This window comes from Melanaphis sacchari, unplaced genomic scaffold (genome assembly GCF_002803265.2).
Source record: "Melanaphis sacchari strain LSU unplaced genomic scaffold, SCAv2.0 Contig0_pilon_pilon, whole genome shotgun sequence".
NCBI classification, from domain to species: Eukaryota; Metazoa; Arthropoda; class Insecta; order Hemiptera; family Aphididae; genus Melanaphis; species Melanaphis sacchari.
This window is the reverse complement of record NW_020270366.1, coordinates 19,986,205-20,009,820: the sequence shown is the minus strand read 5'-3', so window position 1 is coordinate 20,009,820 and position 23,616 is coordinate 19,986,205. Positions and strand designations below refer to the sequence as shown.

Genomic DNA, 23,616 nt, shown 5'->3' with positions numbered 1-23,616 from the left:
TTAATGCTCTGCATATTTTGTTCGTTCTATCTATATTTGATATATATATTGTATCAAGATATTTTTATGAGAATGACCAGGGGCGAACGCAGGAACATTTCTGGGGGGGGGGGGGGGTGAAAAATTTAAAGTAGGTATTCATTAATATCATATTATTCATATTGTATTACACTTAAACTATTTATTTTAGGCACTTATACTATACAAATTATACATATTATACATATTATATATCATATAGATTAATAATTAATTATTAAAATTTGTTAATTCAACGTACATCATCAAATTGGCAGCCACCGATGTCGATCATTTATTAATAAATTATAACATACTGTCATACTTATCATACAATTTAATGGTAATTTTACTGTATACATTGATTTAAAAACCACAGGAGAAGGGAAACTTTTAATAACTTATAATTCATTTAAATTTTTTTGAAATTTTATTAGTAATACATTAAATGTATTACTAATTATGTAAACAAATTTTGTAGATTAGATAATTTATTTTTGTACCTTCTATTTCGGGGGGTAAACCCCCCCCCTCCCATCAGCTTTCGCCCCTGAGAATGACAGTTTTTCATTAAACTGAGCTTCGTTACATCACGAATGCCGAGTTGACTGTATAATATAACACCATAATATAATTATCATTGAACAATTTTTATTGACTTATGAGTTATAACTTATAAGTTAATAATTATAATAAGTCAACATCATATATTGCGTAAAAATATGTAAATAAGTTTGTTGAATAAAATAGTGTTAAAGTTAAATTTAGGTTAAGTATGTTGAAAATTACATTTCATATAAAAAATAATAATAATAACGATATACGCAGATAAGTATAATGGCAAAAAGTTTGATTTCTAAAATTATTAAATATTTTTTTATTTCAATAAAATAACTAAAATCAATATATTTGGCAAATATTTTTATCCAAACTCATCAAAATTTGAATTAAAAAGATTATAAAAAAATTTTTGGATTTCTAAGTAATTTTTGCAAAAAAAAAAAGAAAACCTCATGACGGTGTACAAATTAAAAACGCAATGTATTTTTATCTACAAAATAGATTGCTAATTTTCGCGATTTCGATGGATTTCTTCAAAATTTAAAATTTGAAAGTTTATAAAACCAACTTAATATACATTATATGTAATGTGACTATTTTCGATTTTTTTTAAATTTATTGCTGCATGTAAAACTTGTGAAGACATTGTACTTATTTTTCAAACTTTTTTATGTATAAATAATAATATACTTAGGTAAGTCAAATAAATAGGTAGGTACTCAAAAAGTCAAAAATTAAAAATGTCTAGATAGCTCAAGATAGAATAAAGCCAAAATATTTTTAAAATTTTATCATGATTATAAATTGCTATTATAAATACTTATACTCAATAAAAATATCAAGTCTTTATAATTATTCGTTTTGAATAATTACAATATCGCTTTTAATAAAAATTGCTTTTGAGTAGATATACCCATTTTTTATAATGTATTTGTTTTTTCTTATTATTTTATTAAGTATCTACTGCTAACTATGAAATTTTTAAATAAAAACTAGCTATAATTTACTATGAGAGATTTTAGAGATCTCTTTTGAAGTTAAAAATCGAAACATATTTTCTTAGAATTAAAAAAAGTATCTTCTGCAGAGCTCAGGTACAAAAAAAATATGTACAAAAAAAAAAAAATTATATAACCGACATTCGTTCTTAGTTTTGCTCGGAATGTAGAATTACGAGTTATAGGTATATATAGGATAAGGATAACTGGTTATTTTGAATTTTACCAGATATTTAACATCTATATAATAAATAATAAAATTTGGTTTATTGTTGTATCACAATATAACATCATCACTTGAAAATATTGACCACAAAATCATTAAAATAATAATAATAAATTATTACTACGTAATATATTGAAACAGTTACTATAATGTGTTTTTCAATAAAGTTTTCATTATCTAAGAATATTAATAAAATATAATAGATATATAGAAAAATAACGTATACATGGTAAAAATGTATAATAAGCTCGTTTATGAAAGATTTTGATTTTCCAAAAATCAGTTAGGTCACTAGCGACTAGCCTACTAACGCATACACAATATTTTAATATTTTTTTGTATAAAAATAATTTTATGAAATAATATATAATTGAAAACACTTTACAAAAGTTTATACGGCTTAAAGTTCTTATGGTTTCTTTGAGTAATTTGAAGGATTATGGTTCACTTATCATTTAATATTTATAACATTGCGGAGTTATTAAGTTTGAATATATTACAAAAATATTATTATTATTATTATTACTTATTACCTGTATACTTAATACTTATTAATTAGTATACATTATATAGTTTATTATTAAATATGTTAAATAAATAATATTCAATGACCTATTTAGTGTTTACCATATAGTTAACAAATAACAGAAATGTAGGTGTAAAGAATACATTGCATGTGACCATGATAATTAAATAACTATACAATATAATTGTAAAAAACAATTATTTAATATTTCATAAAAAATAAGCGTTCAACATGGAATGAACAATATTTATATGAAGGATCGTTAGTAATCTTATTGTACAAAGTGTTATAATTTATAAGTATTATATTTTTAATTTTAAAAATGTAATGTTATTTCTAATCTATTTGATTGCAATTATGGTATAGTGTTAGTAAATGTTGATGTATTGAAAGTCATAAAAAAATATACTTCGATGTACTAATATATACAGGAAATTACCTATGAACCGCATAAAACTCCTCGTGATATTGTATTTTATATACGTAATTAATAAATAAATTGTTATAAACTTAAAAATTATAATATTATATTATAACTATATTATTAATACTTTAAAATTTTGATAAAAACACATACGATGTATTGATACAATTCATATAATATTTAGATATTATTCTATTTTTTTTTTTAAATATTATACACACTTTAATATAATATGGTCACTAGTTATATAATAAAACAGTTATAATTTATAAGGCATACTAATTTGAATTTTTTCAAAATATTGGAAAATATCTGAAATGTTAAAAATAATTTTTTCTATGATTGATGATTATTTACATTTTTAACTGTATTTCTTCGTGGATAATCTCAAAAAACAAAAAAAAAAAAAAATAAAAAAAATAGGTAATAGCTTTTAATACTGAATTAATTTAAAATACTTATAGCTAGGTAATCATAATGCTTCCACGAATCAAATGATATATTTAAAATAAATTATAAATTACAATTTAAATTATCTTCTGTCAGTATATAAATATAAATACCAGTTATGTTTATAAATGTATATGTAGGTATGCTTTATAAATAAAAAGTTGTTTAATAGGTAGTAACGTAGTATAGAAATTGATAACCTGTGAGTTATGAATGTTAGGTACCTATATGCTTGTTAGTTGTTATAAAATATTGGGATAGTCAGACATGTAATAATATACAACCTAGCAAGTAGCTATACATAGATGAATTAAAAGGCCAACTATTATTTTTAACTTTAAAAGTATTTTTAGAATTTTTATATAACTGTTTATAATTTTATACTCTTTATTAAACAAAAATAAAAATATATACTATCTCTTTGGATCTAGTAAATATTAGTAATATACTAATGTACGCATAATGACAATGGATTAAGTATTTAGTGCTTATTATAGTACATCAGTACCTATATAATAATTAGATATTTAAATAATTATATTATAAATAAAGTATTTCAGACTTACTGTTTGGCATTTGCTATTAAATTTAGTACCTAATGACAAACAAATACACTAAGAAAGTTAAATTATGCAACTACAATGAACTTATGATAAGAGTAAAACAGTATGAGTTTAGTATGTATTTAATATTGTATTTAAATAGATATCACTCAGCACGTAATATATATGTTTTAAATTTAATCATTATATATACATATACTAGATCTACCAAAAAATGATTATGATCATTGATTAATTAATATACAAAGTTGTGATTAAAATTCTGTTAAAACCACAATGTATTGGATACTTAATAATTTTCTTAAATATTAGAAATAATAAAACGGCTTTACTGTAGTAGTTTTTTCATATTTAAATGCTAATAGAAATCAAAAATAATAGATTTCCTGTTGTATAAATTAATAAAAATAAATTATTTACCTATAAAGAAAAGTTATGATGATGTTTTATTTTTTTTGTTCCCATAAATATCACACACGCAAAAAAAGATTATATAGTTTTACACTTTTACTTTTCTCCGCTAATTTATTGACTGTCTATAATTATTAATTGAATGTAATTTAGTGAGTTATATACTATTTATGATGAATATTGAACAACGCATTGAAGTTTAAAAGAGTTCTCTCTTCTAAAATGGTCTAAATAATATGATATATATTCGAGTGAAAACTACTTACAAATTATCTTTGCTAAAAATACTAAAAAACATATAAATTTATGATACATTTTCGCATATATCTTTTAGTGGTTATGTGGTTGAAGTAAATTTCTGGGCGAGGAAGTGAAGTTTTTTTACTTTTTATAATAGTTTACAAATAATAGTTATATATAATGAAAAAATATTACTATAAGGACGAATGTATGGTAGTTTACCAAGTATATTCTACCTCTTTTTATACTTAAAGATCATATCTTTAAAAATTTCAAATATTTGGATTTTACATAATTTAGGAGTGTCCTGTGGCAATAAAAACCTGTTTTTATGTAATGAAAATTGCTTATTTTAACTGTAAACTCTTAAGCATATAATTTTTTTTTTTTTTTGAAAATGTCAATACCTAAGGTTAAATCGGGTAATTTTTGACTTTTGAGTAATTGAGCTTTATATAATAAGATCTAGGTCTAACCTATGAGGATAATAATATATTATTCTTTATTCCTTAATAATGGTAAATATAACATAAATAAAAAATATATTTTATGTTATACTTATTCGTAAGTACTCTTAATACTCTGAAGATTTTTACGAATTATAAAATTTTCTTACAGATACCTACCTACGATTATTAATAAATTAGTTAGGTATTATATTTTTAAAATCGTTATAGCCTATCTTCGAATTCCATTAACATGACTTTATGATGCCTAAGTATATTTCACAGAACTGTTCAATTAAAAAAAAATTATAAGCTCTTCAACTGCCTATGTTGTCATTAAAAATGTGAGGAAATGGATTTTAATCTGCTGTATAGTAGGTATCGATTGGGTCACTGTGTTCAAAGCGAAGACGATCCTTTAGCCTATATCAACTTAGTATTTTCTTGTTTTTTGATATTATTAAAGTAATTTTGTTTACTATTAGTATTAGGTAGTTAATATAGAAAACATCACATTTATTATATTATTAATACTTAAATATTATGATTATAATAATTAATGAATATTGTTTTTACTTTATAATTATTGTAATTAATTTTTGAGTTAATACCAAATGTTATTTTAAAACACTGAATAGTTTCATGGTTTAAATAGGTAATATCTTAAAATGAATCTCAATAATTTGAAAGTATCTTTGCGTAAAGTAAAATTGATAATACATGCAAAAGTCTAAAGTCAAAATGAATAGGTAATGATTTTAAATTACAACAAAATAATGAACATTGATATTTTTCGTTTAAATATGAATACTTTCATTCAAATTTGAACTTCAAATGTCCATAAAAAATAATTTTCTTTATACATTTTTTAGATTTTTTAATTACATCATGAAATACTTAAGAAAAGTATTGTATTTGGTTTTCAAACCTTAGCTATAAAAATTAATGATTGTATTAATATTTAATTGTTGACTACAAAATTCTTATACTAGAAATATTTTCGTGATTTTGACGAAATTTTATAAAGATTGGAACTTCTAAACTAAGTAAACAAATTGTGTCTAAATATTTTTTAAATTTTTATACAGTTATATAAGAAAAAATTTAGTAGAATTTTTATTAAATATTCAATACATTTGTTCAATCGAATAATTTTTTGTCGTCATCATTTATATAGATAAAAATTTTAAATTTCAAATGTCTATAAATAGCTTAAAAAGAGTCAAAACATTTAAAAAATAGTACTATGGATAGATAATGTAAAAATTATAGGTTATTAAGTATCTGCAGTTATTTATTTTTGAATGAAAACGGAAAATAAAATTAATTTTCCCTTTATTCCCATATCAATTATATCCTGTTCTATTAGAAACTACCCTCAAAAAAATTTAAGCATATTTTGTAATGTTCTAAAAGGGTGACGAATACTGAAAAAAGGCACTTTAAAAAAAATAAAAAATAATTTTATTTTCCATGTTATTTTAAATAATTCACATTTTTGTAAAAGTGTAAGACCAATTCAACCAATTCGTTCATAGCTCCTCTCAGAATTTTAAGCAGTTATGAAATTGGATGGAAAGTACCATCGTTTTAATGTATTATGGATTTACGGTTGGTCACATCGCTTTGTTGTTTTGTTATCACCTATCAAGTTTGATAAGACCTATAAATGTTTAGAACAATGATCACAGATATGAATTTCTCTATATTAAATTTTTGAATTTTTCGTTACAAAATTGCAATATTTTCCAATTATTTCTCTACTTATTATCGTTTTTGAAATTTATGTGACCGTATTATTTCACTGATATGTATAAAAGACTGTTTTTTTTTCATTTATTGTAATTAAATTATAGTTTAATTCTAGTAAAAAATCTTTCTACTTATGAATTTTAATTATTTAAAATGTCGCAGAGGGCTGCAAAAAAAAAAACTCGTCAAACACCAAATCCATTGTTTGAAAAATGGATTTCAGAATGGTTAAAAGAAGCTACTGATAAAGGTTTAGAAGTCCGACATGGTTATCAACGTGTGAGTTGTATAGTTTTTTAAAATTTAGGCTACTGAAATCAATATTTATATTAATTACCTATATAATGATTTCTTTAAACTTTAAATTCTAAAATATACCCATGTTTACATATTTATATGCATTGAGACTAAACAATAGGGAACTGTGTAATGTATTAAACTGTAAATATAAGACTTTTATTATTTTATAGTTATATAACTTATAAATTGTATATTATCTACCTATATGTTTTAAAATTTAAAGAAATTATATAAATATATGTGCCATACCATTAAAAAATATAATGCATCTTTGTAAAGTAATTATTTTGAAAATTCTTAATAATTTATATATTATTATAGGCATTAAGTTCATTGCGAAAATGTCCATTGCCATTTAAGAGCGGAAAAGAATGTTTGATTCTAAAATTTTTTGGTCCAAAGTTATGTGCTAAATTAGATAAGCAGCTCGAACAACATAATCAGCAGATATCTACAGTTTCAGGTAACTAATAATTATCTTTTGTTATCTAATTATTCTGTTTACATAACATGTCAATATTCACAGATTTAATAAATGATATATTTCAGATGAAGGTATTAGAGCTGAAATTTCTAAAACTACAAAAGATGTGAATGTTTTAAAACCTTCAACAAGTAACCAAAATCAGAATTCAATAATTTCTCTAACTCATAATGATATTCCTGTAAGTATATAAAAAAAGAATTAGGTAGAGACTACAGAAACCCACCATTAAAGTAAACTCTAACTTTTTGTAGAACTCTTGAATTATAAATTTAATAAAATATAATATAGTACTATAATTAATCTTATTCTAATGGTATTATGTTTTTTATTATATTTATGGTCATATAGATTTTTTTAGATAAAAAAATAATTTATATTATATACCTATGTTATAATTGAATTTTTTTGAAATAGAAAAATAACCATACTGTGGTAGAAAAAGAGAAGATAGTTATGTGGCCAAATGAATTTACTGTCGTGTTATTAATTGATACAGGTGAATCTAGTAGTTTACGGTATGTATATTGTATATGCTTTAATAATAGTATGTTCCAAAAAAATTTGTCTCATTTATTGATACCTATTTTTATACTAGAAAAACCAATGTAGACAAAGTCATTTCAGAATTGTCAGCTTTAAACGTGATCTTTGAAATGAGACGATTAAGTGTTGGAGATTTTGCTTGGATTTGTCGTGATAGAAGTGGAAGAGAACTTATGTTACCATATATACTAGAACGAAAACGATTAGATGATTTATCAGGTAGCATTCAAGACGGCCGTTTTCATGAGCAGAAAGTAAATGCATTTTTTATGAAATAATAATATTTTTCTTTAGGTTCTATAAATCTTATTTTTCATAGTTTAGATTAAAACAATGTGGACTTGAAAATAAAATATATTTAGTTGAGAACGAAAAAAAATATCATGGATTACCAATATCACATTTACAACAAGCATTAGCAAACACTGAGGTCATAGATGGGTTTACAATTGTGAGAACGGATAATCATTTAGAGTCTATGAAATATATTGCAAACTTTTCTAGTATACTTACAAATATGTTTAAGGTATAGCTGTCTTACTTTTTTATATAAATCAATTTATTTTTGAAATTTATAGACATTTTTATATTATTTACAGGACAAAACGCTCACAACTCGTATTGATGAAATAGATTCTGGCTATGGAAACTCAGATATTGTAAAACTTATATCTTTTAAAACTTTTTCCTCAAGTTCTGCAAAAAACAAGGTATGTTAATATCATACAAAATAATTTTAATTTTTAATTTTCTATGATATGAGTAATGTGGTGTTAATTGTTTAGAACATGACTGTACGAGATATGCTGATTCGGCAATTACTTCAGATCCGAGGTTTATCTGTTCATAAAGCATTTGCAATTGTTGAGCAATACCCTAGTCCAAAATCACTTATAAATGCATTTAGAAGATCAGGTAATCCACTCTTATTGTCAAATATATCTTATGGTATACCAATCAAAACTATCGGTCCAGCCATCAGCAAGACATTGTTTCAAGTATACTCTGCAAATGATAATCGTGTTTAAATTATAATTGTAAAGTTTAAATAATGAAATTATGGATACTTATTAGGTAAATTTTTCTGTGAAAATAATTTTAGTAATAAAAATAAATGTGTTTAATAAGTTTATATTTAAAATATAGTCATTTTTGATGATGCTATTTAATTGGTGTTTTCTTGAATTTCATTGAGATGTATATACGTTTTTTTTTTGTATCCTCGCCCCTCTCCTTGTCTCCCTCACATGGTATATTATTATATATAATATGTATAAATATATTTATTTACGCCGAGTGTTTGATATGGAATGTCGCCAAACAGTGTGAAATATCTTCCCACACCATAATAATAAAGTCTATTTTTATGCCGTCCAGTTCGCCACTGCTATTCGTTCTATTTTTCTGCGTTTTTAACGAATTTTCTTTCCAGTTAGTCTAGCAAAATGTAATAAACACAAGTATACTTAACTATTATTTTTGTTTTTCTCGTACAATTAAATCGTAATTTGTTACCATTATATTCAATTGATGTTAACATTGCGTTTGTTGTCTATTTATATTGTACAGTAGAACATTTTGAATGTCCGGCGGAAACACCCAGAGATTTCGTCCACCGTGGGTGAAAGATGGACCCAACTCTGTACCGAAGGCTACTGTGCCGTGGAGAACCAAAGATAAGACTGCAGCTGCCGTTTCCACCGTCACTGATGACCAACCACCGAACGCAGTATATAATTTTAAATTTAAATGCATATTTTTGCGATGCGTTTTGTTTGATTGCTGCACTTTAAAAAATTAGTGTCCGCTGCATTTTCGCGTAACGTGAACCGCTGTCAAACGATTTGCTTTGACACAAATTTATTATTATTTATTATTTGAATAAATATTATTTTTTGTTACGTCTCATGTCGACAGGCCGCCTCCGACGAAGTGAAACATTTTAAATTGAGAAAAGTCGGACCGTCAGAAGGCAGAAAAGTTACCGAAATAAAAATCGTTCCCAAAGTAAGAAAACAATTTATTATAAGTTATATACCTATAATAGGTATAAATGGTACAGTTGTACTTTCACTTATAGTTTTCTTAAATTATTTGGTATAAGTAATTTTAAACGGTTTTAAATTTCGATTTCGACAAAATTTCGACATTAGTACAATGATACTATGTATAATATATTTATAGTGCGTTTTGGAAAGGCGATCTGATGCATTATCAGGCATATTATATGTATTTAAAATGCACTTAAAAAAATTAAGTCATGACGACCTTATTTATAGCATACTGCCCACGTAAAAAACACGGGTAATTAGTTTAAAAAATATATAATTTATTTAATTATAAATGGTATTAGCTATAGGTATAAACCGAAATAGCTTGTTCATACAAATGAACCGAGGAAATAGATTGGTAATAAAAATGTAATATACAAAGTTCGAATAGACATCGACAGAAATAGTTAAAATATTTAAAACAAAATAATAGTGTACAGAAAAACAGTTTAGTATTAAAGTTAGTTTTTAAAGCGTAAAACGGGACCAAATTGGTAAACTGTATAAATTATTAATTAATTATTTCTTAAATGAACTTAAGTTGGCGAAGTTAATAAGACAGAAAATAATTAAAATTGGAACAAAAAACTATTTGTAACCTATTTCTGGTAAAAATACAACTATTATAAATGTATAACCAAATAAATATTTTACAATAAAACCGCAATAGTATCAATAAAATTTATAATTCCTATCACAAAATTATCAATAACTTATAAATTTTACAATTGTAAATCAAAATTGGTCTTTTTGTGAAATCATGTTAATAGATTTACAAGTATAGGTACCTATCGGCTATCGTATAAGTAATTTAGTGTAGACATAATACAATTCAGGAAGATAGGAGTGCATCATATAATTTTGTAATTATTCTACGGCTCTATAGCTTATATAGTTTAAATGATGTTGGTATAAAAGATTTTATTTTTCTTCAGACCGTCAGACCCATACCCAATATAGATAAAATACATTCATATAATATAGTTTTTTTTTTTTATGACTTTTGAGTGATCAATTAGACAAATCCATCAATCATAAAAATCATAAAGGATACTATTTTAAAAGCTTGATATATTGGTTGTACATTTTATTATTATTTCACTAAAAAAGAAAAAAATTATAAATGTAAACAGATATTTAATTGTTTATAGAAAATATATTTTATTAAATTTGAGGTACTTATAATCAAATTTTATTCGGTTTTCTATAACATATTAATATGGGTTATACAGCTTATGTTATATTATTGTTACATCGGTAACACGCCTTGACTTTGTAATTTGAACTTTGAAGAAATCGGATAAATCAAGAATTATTATCATAGCACTTTATAATTAAAAAAGTCGTTGCTATTTAAATGCTGACAGGGAATGTAGGTATATAACAATGGTCATTATTGTGTGCAAATTATGTTATAAATCATAGTAGAAAAAGTGTCTATCATACCTATTCTTATTTATATATTATATTCACCAAGCATGTCACCCCTATTTTTACATTATATATTAAATTTTAAATTCGGATTTATGAAGTTAATGACTATTTTGAAATTATTGTAATTTATTTTAATGTATCTACATCTTATAATTTGTGAAAACAGTTCAAGTATAAAAATTAAGATTTAAGATTACTTATCTACATCTATTTTTATAAAAAAAAACTATTATGTTTAGTATAAATATAGGTATATATACGCCCAATATTTTTTATTCACGCAAAAACTATTTGTTTAAATTTAATTAAAATACTTACACTATGATTAAATCAAAAAAAATGTATCTAATTTATAATTTCACTTAAAAATAGGTTGGTTCGATTGCAGGACACTTCTTCAATTGATAAGAAAATTATTTATTTAGCGAAAATTATGCATAAAACCAGGTACCTGCAATGGATGGATCATGGTATTTTTTTTATTTTTTTTGTGAAACAGTGGAACAAAATATTAAATTAATTCTGTAGTTGCCACCCTTCATCCTTTAAGCTGGACATCCGATGTGAGGATCATTAGTTTCAAATCTCCCATACTCATAATTTTCGTAAGTTGCGAGGGAAGAGAGGCAGTGAGGCATTCATTTTCACCAGTTATTTATTTAAAGTGCATAATATCAAAACATATTAGTATAGTTATTAATTTCTCTTCTGCAGCTGTTAAAAGTTCTATTTGTTTATTTGATTTTGAATTAATATTGACTATCATGATTATCATTAATGCGACCAATATGAGATATTGTATCAAATATACATTTTAAAATGGTATGATATTGCATTGAAAGGTAGGAGTGAGGTTAGTCAAAAACTTGTGGATATATTTTTCCAAAATGTTTTAGCTATAGAATCTTTACATATTTTCTCTCATATTGGCCTTGAGAAATTAACCAAAATTAATTTTATTGTAATAATATAATTGTATTAAACAAGTATGAACTTTTGTTTTTGTACAATCAGATCGATCACCAAGGCCCATTGCAGATCAACAGTAGAGTCGTGCCGATAGCCGTTGCACAAGCACCGGAAAAGGTGATAAAAACGACATCCGAAACTACTACCATGAATTCACCATCATCTAAACCACCGCCGACCAAGGTAGTCCAGGCTCCTGTTATTTCCGCGTCGGCTCCAGCACCTCCTCCACCGACTCTGAAGTCGTCTTCCGCACCGGCACCGCCTCCACCGCCACCAGCACCGGTAATGCCGTCCCGGGCACCAGGGCCACCACCACCTCCGCCGCCACCGGCAAGTTCTAACGGCGGTTTACCACCTATATGTAAGGAATATTCACGATTATGCTAATGTTCAACATTTTTTAAGACTTTTAATCTATGTATAGTATATACCTATACGGTTATAAAATTAAAAAAAAAAAATAGACTATAGATTTGAAGTAAGTAAATATAGTTCTATAGATATTAGATACACTATTTTAGAATTAGAAATGTAATAATTCAAAAAGGTAAATTACTTAGCAGAAAGGGATATAAAGTGTGTGAGGTACTTATTCGCAATCGTTTCGCGTATGTTTGTTTTATTATTACATGAATGTCGAATGATATTAATATAAAAAGCGAATTTAGTTACCTAAATTACCGATCAATATTAGACTTTTTTTTTAAATATACTTCAGTGATAAATTACGATGGGGGGATAGTAAGTACTTGTATAAGAGTATTACAGGTAAAAATTACAAACGATAAATTATACTCCTACAAGTGAGAAATGAATTTCTACACGAATATAAAAATATGATGTATGAATTTCCATGCGGTAAAAAAGATTGTCTAGTAGATAAATACAATATTTTGTTATTGCTGAATTTTCTACACCAGTCTAATTGGAGTACGATAATGTGGATTACGTGTAATAATATAATCGCGCACGCTCATTTCAATAGCTATAGGTAGGTGTAGTGACTATAGATTATAAGTTATAATGATATAGGTAGCTTTTATAAAGCAAACATAAACATGTTATTTTTTAAATACACGTAGAATATTTACGATAATTACGTTAAATATTTTTATGACGATAAAATTAGTGATAAAATATAAAAATCTTGATTTTAGTTTGATATGCATTATTATTTATTACTATACATTAGGTAATTTATCGTAGAATCTAAGACTTAGATATAGTTAAGTTAGTAGTATTGCTAGAAATATTTGTTTGTCCATATATATACGTTTATACTAATCATAAATGAAGTCATAATTAGCAAAAATGTATTCTTTGTGTTCAGTGAAAAAGGCAAAAAACTGCTAATTTTAGTTGATTTTAAATTTTTTTAAAACCTTGCAACTAATAAAAATGAAAATGTATTATGGCGTTTTATAAATAAGTGTATAGTGCTAAAGTATATACTATAAAATACGTTAAAATGTTCAATTAATAAATACAGATAAAATGTGTTTTGACCATAGTCATGTAGAGATGTAGACATAATTTTAAATAAAAACAAATCAGTAATTCTTGTTTTAGATTGCATCAGAAAAATCATCAGAAATATTACGAAAAGAAATATTTTAATATGTTAACGAATGAAATTTGATTTTATCCTGTTAAACTCATAGTAAGAAAGGATGCGTTGTTTTTGTATTACCTATGCCATAATCCATAAAATAAGTTCAAAAATTATTAAGTTTATTATTAAACATAAAAATAAAATATAATGGTAAATTATTTCACTATGATAATTATGTAGTACCTAAATGAAATAATTATTTATTCATACATTTTTTAAAACAATTAAATGTTAGGCACATGGATAATTTAATTATTTTGATAAATATTACACATAATTATACACAATTTATGACATCAAAATTTAAATAAATGAAGTATATTAGTATAAATTCTGTTAATTTTTGTTTATTACCAAGTAAAGATAATAAAATTTATATTATAATTTACATTAATGAAAAAATCAGTATATTTACTTGGAGTTATATCTAAAAGAATCGTCTTAAATTTTGAAATAGTATTGCATCAAATAGTTTTTGAAATTTTTCCGGAAACAGGTATTTGGTTGTCATTTATATTTGAACTACAATTATACTCAGAAAATGATGCGGGGAAAATAATGGTTGATGTATATTTTTGGGCTTCCTTATTTCAATCCAGGGGAAGTGGAAGAATGTTTTACAGATTATTTTTTGGTAGAAAAAACTGAATAATTAACATAACAGAATTTTGTGTTTGATTAGTAGACAATTGTGTATTAAATAATATTTTTTCATTGAACATTTTGGTGCAGTAATTTTATGACAGATTAAATACGATAAAAGCATGTAAAAGTTTTAATCGGATTTGATTCAAAATTTTTTTACCAACATTTACAATTTTTTTAAATTTTTGAAAATTTTTAAGTTGATAATATATATGTATATATCAAAATATAAATCGTTAAAAATTGTTACACATACATAAAAATTTATAAAAATACGCTGTTAAGAAAGAAAATTTTAGATTATTCAACAAGTAAAAAAATTAATCAAAATACGATTATATTAAATATGTTTCAAAATAAACTATAAAAAAAATGCATAAAAAATTTTTTTTAAGAGGATTGTATCAATTTGACAACATATAAAAAATTGGAATATGTTTTATTTTATAATTATTTAATAACTTAACATTTATAAATTTAATACATATTTTAATTACTATGAATTAATATGAATTTTTAATTTTTTAAGATAATTATATGAGTTTAAATTATTAACATTGTATAATATGTACGTAAGAACTTACATATATCATTTAGTTATTTTTTTTCGCTGTGTAGAAATTATCATACATGATATTTTGTTGAGTAGGAACTTAGTATTATGCCAATTATTTTTTAAATGTAGGAATTAACATATGTAGTTTAAATATTTTACCTGCTAGATCAAGTGAAGGAATTTACATTCAACACATAACTACATATAAATCAATAAAATATAAAATGAAGTAAATATATGTAATTTTATCGATTTAACTACATTCACAAGTCACAATGTTGTAAGTGTAGAAATCTATAAATCATTAAATCTATATTTATCTATTTATAATTGTATTATTTCGCTTTTTAACCTAATATCACTAATTTATTGTGTTAAAACCTATATTTCTTATTTTCTACTCGTACCTATTACTTAGTTCATACTAGGTTTCTATGTGTGGTGTTTTTGCCTTTTATGTAAATAATAAACACTGTGAACTATAGAAACAATTATAGTTAATTTAAATTAAAATGATTAGGACAGCATAATTACAATAAAAACATTATATAATACATTTTAAACAATTTTTAAATGTACTACCGTTTTAAAATAGCAGTTTTAGAACTGTGAATGATATGAATATTATATTGAAATAAAATCTAGGTCATTCATATAAAGGTTCCATAAAAAATAAAAAGTCTCTAAATTATAGTTGGCTTTTATCCAAACAAGTCATACATTTTTAAATTGTATGAATTAGTACGAAAAAGAAGTATTTTTTAAAACTATATTATTAACTAAGTTTTCAAAGGAAGTATTTATTTAAAGTACCTACTAATGTATTCAATTATGATATGCATTTAATTTTTTTATAAATATTATTAGTTTTTAGTAATTTAATTTTCTATCGCAGAATACATTAGTTTGAAATAAAATACAGAATATACTTTATATAAGCTTATAAGTTATAATATTGACATTTAAATTTACAATCTATTAATGATAATGGAAAAGTAAAAATAACTTGCTATATATACCAAGATTATAGGGAAAAACAATATTTTCAAAATCAAAATGGTAAAATATATCGCTGTAAAGTGATTTGTAAACTGAAGGTCAAAAATGTTAATGTAGGTATATACTTGTAGATACCTGTAAACGCAAGCGTATAACGTAATGTCAAACGATAACTATAATGTAACGTAAATATAGTGTTGGAAATGTTCCAATCGAAAAGTTTAATTAGAATTTAGTTAGTGTATAAATTCGATAAGAACGATTAACTAATAAACCGTTGTTTGCTACTTATATATTATTATATTGTCTCTTCGGTTTTGAAGCGTACAATAGCGCATTTGAGTTGATGACAGCTATTATTGTGAGCGTGCCATATAAATATTACAAGAGCCTACCTGTAGGTCAGTTTTGGAATAATTGTGCATAAGTGATCGACTTAATTTTATTTTCAGCTAAAAAACCGCCGACGCCGGAAAAAATGAAGAAGTTGGAATCGTTGCGGAGTCGACCGAGAAGGCGTCCAGACTGGTCGGACATGATGAAAGAAGTAGAAAGTGGTAGGAAGTTGAAACATGTCGAATGTAACGATCGCAGTGCTCCAATCATATCTTGTACTAAGTCCAAGGGTCAGGTAAGCGTAGAAATCAGAAGTGTTATTGTTTTCCTAAAAATTTCCCTGTTGTGATCTGTATACGATGTATAAATAAATAGTCGTTTTCTCAAATCGTTATATGCTTAATATACTGATGTTACGAACTGTTTGGTTCAGTTTGAAAATTGAATTAAGAATCGACAATATTTTAACTAGGTAACGAAATAAGTTATTCGAATTTAATAAAGTTCTAATTCTAGTATCTTATTCAAATTATAATATTATCATTAACAATAACACATATTTCTAGTACATATTATTATTTAGTTATATATTTAATACCTATATGTATATACCTAACCCTGTAAGCCACATGCATACTCATAATAATTAATTTGATAATTAATAAATTGATATAAAGTTTATTATGAAGTCAATGTGAACCTTTTAAATTTGTTTTTATAAAATTTTGTTAAATTTGATATACAATTGAAGGTTCAATTTGGTTCGGTTTCAAAATACACGCGGTTCATAACATCATTTTTAATTAATATTGTCGAAATATAATATATTGATAATATATACAATACACGCGTATATGGTATGTAGTTATGTAAACTTGGTGAATAATGCCGTTCGTACACGATAATTGCAACGTATTTGTTTCAATAGTTTTTGTATGAATCCGAAACGAAAGCGGAAGAAACTGATCACCATCAGCTTCTAAAAGACATCCAGCACGGCGTCAAGCTTCGCAAAGTAAAGACGAACGATAAGAGCAAACCGTATATAGAAGGTATAATAATTGTACATAATATAGTAACATAATACATGTGTACGATAATAGAAGGCCGTTTAGGATGTTAATATGTGTAAATTATAATGTATTAATATATTATAGTGACGTAATTTATAGGTCTCTTAGGGACAGGGCGAAGTATTGAGTTGCAGAATACTTGTCGAATTTACAATATTATACATGTCAACATTAAAAAACGCAACTACCTACCTCGATTTTGATTAAAAAAAATCTGAAATCCAATTATATGTATAACTACAAAAATAATTTTGAAAAAGTATGATTCTTATTATTGAATGTTGGCCAATATAAATTTTAATGAGATAAAAAAAAAGTAATAATCATATCGGAATTGTTTTTTTTTATATATTTGTGTATAAAATATGCCTTAATATAAAAAAAACTAATAAATAATTTATTTGTGCGATGCCCAAAATAAATGTATTTATCTTTGGATTTTGATATTACAGCTAAAGTAATTACAGCGATAAATATTTATTAGGTAAATAGTCTTAATATTTTGGGTTGAATAACATATTATAACTTTGATCAAAAACTGTTCAAATAATAGTAATTGTTTAATTTCAGTTAGTAATAATTTGTTATTGCCTAAAAGAATTAAATAGATTTTAATAAAACAAATAATATATTACAAATATAAATGTATACGTATTTATATATTCTGTAATATCTTCTTATAACGGATCCCCCCCGAAAATAGAAATTTCAATACAATAGAAAATAATAACAGTTTCGTATAACCTAATTAGCTATATCTCGTATATTTTAGTCTCCTTGTATCGGAAACTCTTTCGTAACGAAAAATTCAGTTATTATAGAGCAAATATATAAAGTTTTTCTGTGTGTTTTTATAAACATAAAATACCTTAAACTAAATACTAAATAATAAAAAATCAAAGTAATTAATTTTGTATTCAAAAAATTAATACAGTTTTCACATTCAACGTATTTAATATAGTATGTTTTACTTTAAGTAAAATATAGCTAGTAATGAGAAATGACTCACTATTTATGTATTTTGTATTAGGTCTTAGGAAGTTTAGAAGACAGGAAACGATTGATGAAAAAATTCAAAAATCTGTGTCGATGGCTGACGTCGTGGCTGCCGCTGCAGAGCCTGATGAACTCGATGACATTGATAAAGTTTGCCCATATAATATATAGTCTAAGATTTTTATCACTTAATTTACTATATACCAGATTGTTTATTGTTTTAGGTGCGAGACGATTTGCAGTCGGCCAAACAAATGCTCGCTTTGGAATTGCGAAGCAAAGAGGCATTAGAGCGGGAAAATAAACGACTTTTGGCCAGAGTTGCAAATCTACAAGAAGAACTTAAAGATAAGTCAAACGGAACTTCGGGGCCGATGAGATCAGATACGGATCAACAGGTCAAAATAATAATCAATAAATAATTATTAATTACATATACTGAGTGATCCATTTAACGTAAGACAATCATACACTCATTATGCCGAAAACTATAAACATTTATTAATACATTTTATTATTTTTCAACTTTTTTTTTATGATTTCATGTTTTCGACATTATGAATTACATCTTTTTGACATTTTAAGTTAGAATATATAACGTATACTCTTAAAGTAGAGATGTTCTGGGTACCTAGATAATTAGTTAAAAACTGAATTCTGAGTACTGGTCGAGTAAAATGTTTAATAATAAAAAGGTTTCGAGTATTGACTGAGTAGAAATGTAAGTAAAAAATGGGTATCCGTGATTATTGATTGAAAAATTATTAGTATTTAAGTCTTTTAACTCCCAGTACTGGGTATTTAATAAATAATAGGTAGTTAAGCAATTTTAATATCCGACTTAGCCAAACACAAAAACACTTATATTGTATCTACACATTAACTATTGAGTATTAACATAAAAACATAAAAAATAAAATAAATAAAATTAAAATAGGTATTTAACATTAGGTACCCCCCTGTCAGTAATTATTAATTAATAATATTATTATTATGAAAAAAAAAAAATAATAATAATTAAAGAGCTGGGTAAAAATGTAGGTATTAAGCCGATACTGAGTAAATGCCGGATAAAAATTTAGTATTATGATGGGAATCGAGTAAGGGCCGAGTTTTAAATATGATATCGAATCTTAATTATTTTTTACTCGAAACATCTTTATTCTAGAAAAATCCAATGTTTGAACTTATATTACTTTACTCATCTAAATTTTAAATATTTATAACTAATAAACTACACTTGTTCTAAATTTAAACTATGTAGATCAAAATACTTTGAATAATATTATGCTTTAAAATATAAAATTTAAAATATATGTTATCATTCAAGTGTAAAAAACTTAAGGAATTATGAGTATAAAAAAAAAAAGTAATTAATACAATTTTTTTCAAAAATGTTGTTAGTAACGACTCAAAATTATTTAAAACAACGTAGTATTTTTCGAAACAATGAACATCTTACGTTAAATTGATTATCCCATATATTTCTGAAATTAATGTAATAACAACTCAAAAAACCTTTGCTATACATTAAAATAGTTATGTCATATTTTTGTATAGCTCATCAATAAATTAAAAGCAGAGGCAGCAGAAGCCGATCACATTGTTAAAGACATGGAACAGAAGTATCATGTGACAGCCGAAGAATTAGACAGCACTAGACGGAAACTCGAAAGCGCCTGGCTCAGAAATCAAAAACTGGAGTTAGAGCTGAAAGCCGCGCTATCCAGTCGAGTGGTCGCCCAACAACCTGTCCCCCGACAAATGTCCATGAAGAAATTGTCTGTGATGCCGTCTGTTGAACATCTGTCCGAGGAAGAAGAAGAAGACGAAGATGAAGATGACGACGACAGTTCAGATGATGGTTCTAGTGACGCGTCGCAAGAGATCGACGAGGCCAGAAGAACGGCCAGAGAGCTGAAACTGTTGGAAGTGAAACTGAAAGCCGTCCGTGACAAGCAGAATTCCGCGCTTAAGGACCGTCGGATGTATAAACAAGAGTTGGCTAAGAAGCAAAAAGAGCTCAAGTCCGAGAAGAAAAAATACAAAATATTGCAGAAAGAAGTAGATAAAATGGCGAAACTTATGAGGGACACTGACGAGGAGGAAGAAGATGAAGAACAAGAGGAAGAGGAAGAGGAAGAGGTGAGTGTACTGAAAATGCTATACTATATAAAAATAACTATAATTCGGGGAGACCGTGTTACGAATGGAGATGGATCGTCATTGCTAAAATCAATGAAGGATAATATTTTAGTTGTAAGTATACTTATACGTAGGTATATATTAATTTTTAGGTGTTCGGTATTTATAAAATATGTCACACAAGTATATAATATAATGTGCAGTATTAGATTATGAAAAAAATTCGGTTCGAAAATACTATTTGAATAACTTGCAAGTTTGTTTTGTTCTAGGTATATAAATATATTTAAAAACATTTTAGGGTTTAAATGCAGACTTAATTTGATTTTTTTTTTAGAATACGATGCTCTCAAATGAATAATTTTATTTATTTTTTTTATATTATTATTAAATAAAATTGTTTATATTTTGATATTTAAAAAAAAAAAAAATAAATAATAATATTATTAAAAGAATGTACAATGTTTTTTTAATCTAATAAATCACTTTAATTTTTAACTTAGTTAACAATAAATTTCATTCAATATATTTTTCTTTATAGAAATAAGTCAGAAATTTTCCTAATTACCTATTCATTATAATAAATAATAGCTAACTGCTCTTTACTAGCCGCGGTAATCTTGAAAAAGTACAGATATCCTGCCATATATGGTTTGTTACTGCATGTCTATATTTTTCTTAAACTAATTGATCCAATACTAAACTTAAATTATCATAAATTACATATCAATAGTATTATAGGATTAATAGAAACTTATAGGAAAATCTGTTAAAGCGACTTAATTATTTCAATTACTTCTAAAAAATTAATTTGTTTTTATATTTTTAAGTTATGATTTGCAAGAAAATGCTCCATTATTTGCTTTTCTTTGTTTTTAAAAGAAGGTAATAAGTTCGGAAAATATTTTACATCAAAACCATATACTCTGCAAGTATAAAAATTAATTTTTGATGTTTTTTTTTATAAATTTGAGAATTGTTGAGAACATAATATATAATATTGTGTAATTTTCTTATTATCTAGTTTTAAATAATTGTGTACAATTATCTTTAGGTATTATTATAATTAGTCTCAGGAAAATTGTTTTGTGGTCGATTTCAATAATAATTTGACTAAATTATTTTTAAATTTGTTGATAAATAGAAATATCAATACAAAATGTAATTCAAAAACTCTTTTTTATTTTTAAAAAAAATGTTTATCTAGAGTATTCAATTTACAGCTTTGCTAGATTATTAAACACTAATTCACATTTTTAAATTATCGTATAATTTAATTTTGACAATGTAGCCTACCAGATATGAAATATTTTCTTTGCTGTAATAGGTGATAATTTTTTTTAGATCATGGTTTAAAATTTCACAATTTTTAATTTGAAAAAAGAAAATTTAATTCTGATTGTATTAAAGTAACAACTGGATTTCGATTTACTAAATAAATGCTAGAATAATTAAATTCAAAATACTTAAAAATTATTGATTATTTAAACTTTATAAAGCAGAACTTCTAAAAAAGAGTTTTTTTTTGAGTTTTTAAGTATGGTAACTAACCTGACTTGTAAAAAGTCCTTATTGACAAAAAGAAACAAACTAGGAACTATTTCACAAGATTTGAGAGTTAAATTAGATATTACTTTATTTTTACATGAATAGTACCTATATTTATTATGTAATATTAGTATTTTGAACTACAGTGAAACCTCGGTATCTCGAAGTCGTAAGGGACCAAAAAAAAAAAATTCGACATGTCGAAACTTCGAGTTAGCGAGGGAGTTTAAAACATAAATAAAATTTGAAATAAAAGTGTTTAATTATTGGGAAAAATGTGTATTTATAATATAAAATGTATTTATACATTGCATACATATTATGTAATAATATTCGATATACCGAAATAACTTAATACGTAAGTCCAATACTGAATGATCGGGACTGAAAAAAAAATTCGACATACAGAAACTTCGAGATACCGGAGTTCGAGATACCGAGGTTTCACAGTAATATGTTTTTTAGTTTTAATCATATTAACTATTTTTGTATTATGAAAAATCTTAGTTTATTGCTGTGTATTGTAAAATAATAATTATAATAAAAAAAATGATTATATTGACGGTACGTGATATGTTTTCAGGAAAGCGAATCGTCTGAGAGCGAAGAAAGCGAGGACGAACCGCAGAGCGAGGGTGAAGCACCCGCATCGGCCACGCCCGAACAGAAGAAGGACAACCTATGCCGCCGGTCCAAGTATTACGAGGGGCGGTTGACGTCGCTGAAAAAAGGAAACTACTTGCTCAAGGCCAACGTAGAACGACTCCAGGATGACGTTAACAAACAGAAAGAGATGTCGCTGGTGTTGCAAGAAGACTTAAATTCGGTGTTGGCCGAACTAGGATGAAAAAAAATAACATTGCGTTTACCGCTGCGGTCGGCACGCTTGTATAATAATAATAATTATTGACATCGATTTCGCGTCGTTAAGTATACCATTAAAACAATAATTTAACCATCGCAAAAACGATACGTTATATATTGTTATTATTCTAAATTATAGCATAATATTTATATAACATGGTCTTACTCCCGTTTTATTATAATGTGGCATAATTATTATGATATCTTAACGAAATAAATATTATTTATTATGACTTGTGCGAGCTTTCAACTGCGATGCATAATTGGTTTCGCGTGTACTTTCTGTAAACGAAATACTTTTTCACTAAATATTATACACAATAATAAGGTAAACGACTTAAAGCAGTGCCACAAGCAGTGTTATACAATGATAATCTGGAAATTATCTACATAGATCATAGATAATTCATTAAAATTTTATCCAGATAAGATAACAGAAA

The 23,616-nt window shown here is 25.3% G+C and overlaps 2 protein-coding genes across 3 annotated transcripts; both read left to right on the top strand.

The window, feature by feature from the left end:
- Positions 1 to 6,584: 6,584 nt before the first annotated feature.
- LOC112594112 (crossover junction endonuclease MUS81) lies at positions 6,585 to 9,038 on the top strand. The gene is made up of 8 exons (XM_025338745.1): positions 6,585 to 6,894; positions 7,237 to 7,378; positions 7,465 to 7,580; positions 7,817 to 7,917; positions 7,998 to 8,199; positions 8,265 to 8,471; positions 8,545 to 8,655; positions 8,731 to 9,038. The coding sequence occupies exons 1-8, from the start codon at positions 6,769 to 6,771 to the stop codon at positions 8,971 to 8,973; spliced, it is 1,248 nt and encodes a 415-aa protein (XP_025194530.1). The 5' UTR covers positions 6,585 to 6,768; the 3' UTR covers positions 8,974 to 9,038.
- A 271-nt stretch (positions 9,039 to 9,309) lies between these two features.
- On the top strand, positions 9,310 to 23,326 carry LOC112594351 (formin-like protein 14). 2 transcript variants are annotated; one of them, XM_025339105.1, is made up of 10 exons: positions 9,310 to 9,392; positions 9,515 to 9,674; positions 9,863 to 9,952; positions 12,445 to 12,763; positions 16,667 to 16,845; positions 17,479 to 17,602; positions 18,654 to 18,769; positions 18,844 to 19,017; positions 20,180 to 20,764; positions 22,896 to 23,326. In XM_025339105.1, the coding sequence occupies exons 2-10, from the start codon at positions 9,528 to 9,530 to the stop codon at positions 23,157 to 23,159; spliced, it is 1,998 nt and encodes a 665-aa protein (XP_025194890.1). In that variant the 5' UTR covers positions 9,310 to 9,392; positions 9,515 to 9,527; the 3' UTR covers positions 23,160 to 23,326. The 2 variants fall into 2 exon arrangements, with proteins under 2 accessions (XP_025194890.1, XP_025194880.1); XM_025339095.1 differs by having other exon boundaries at positions 9,374 to 9,674.
- The last annotated feature ends 290 nt before the right edge of the window (positions 23,327 to 23,616 follow it).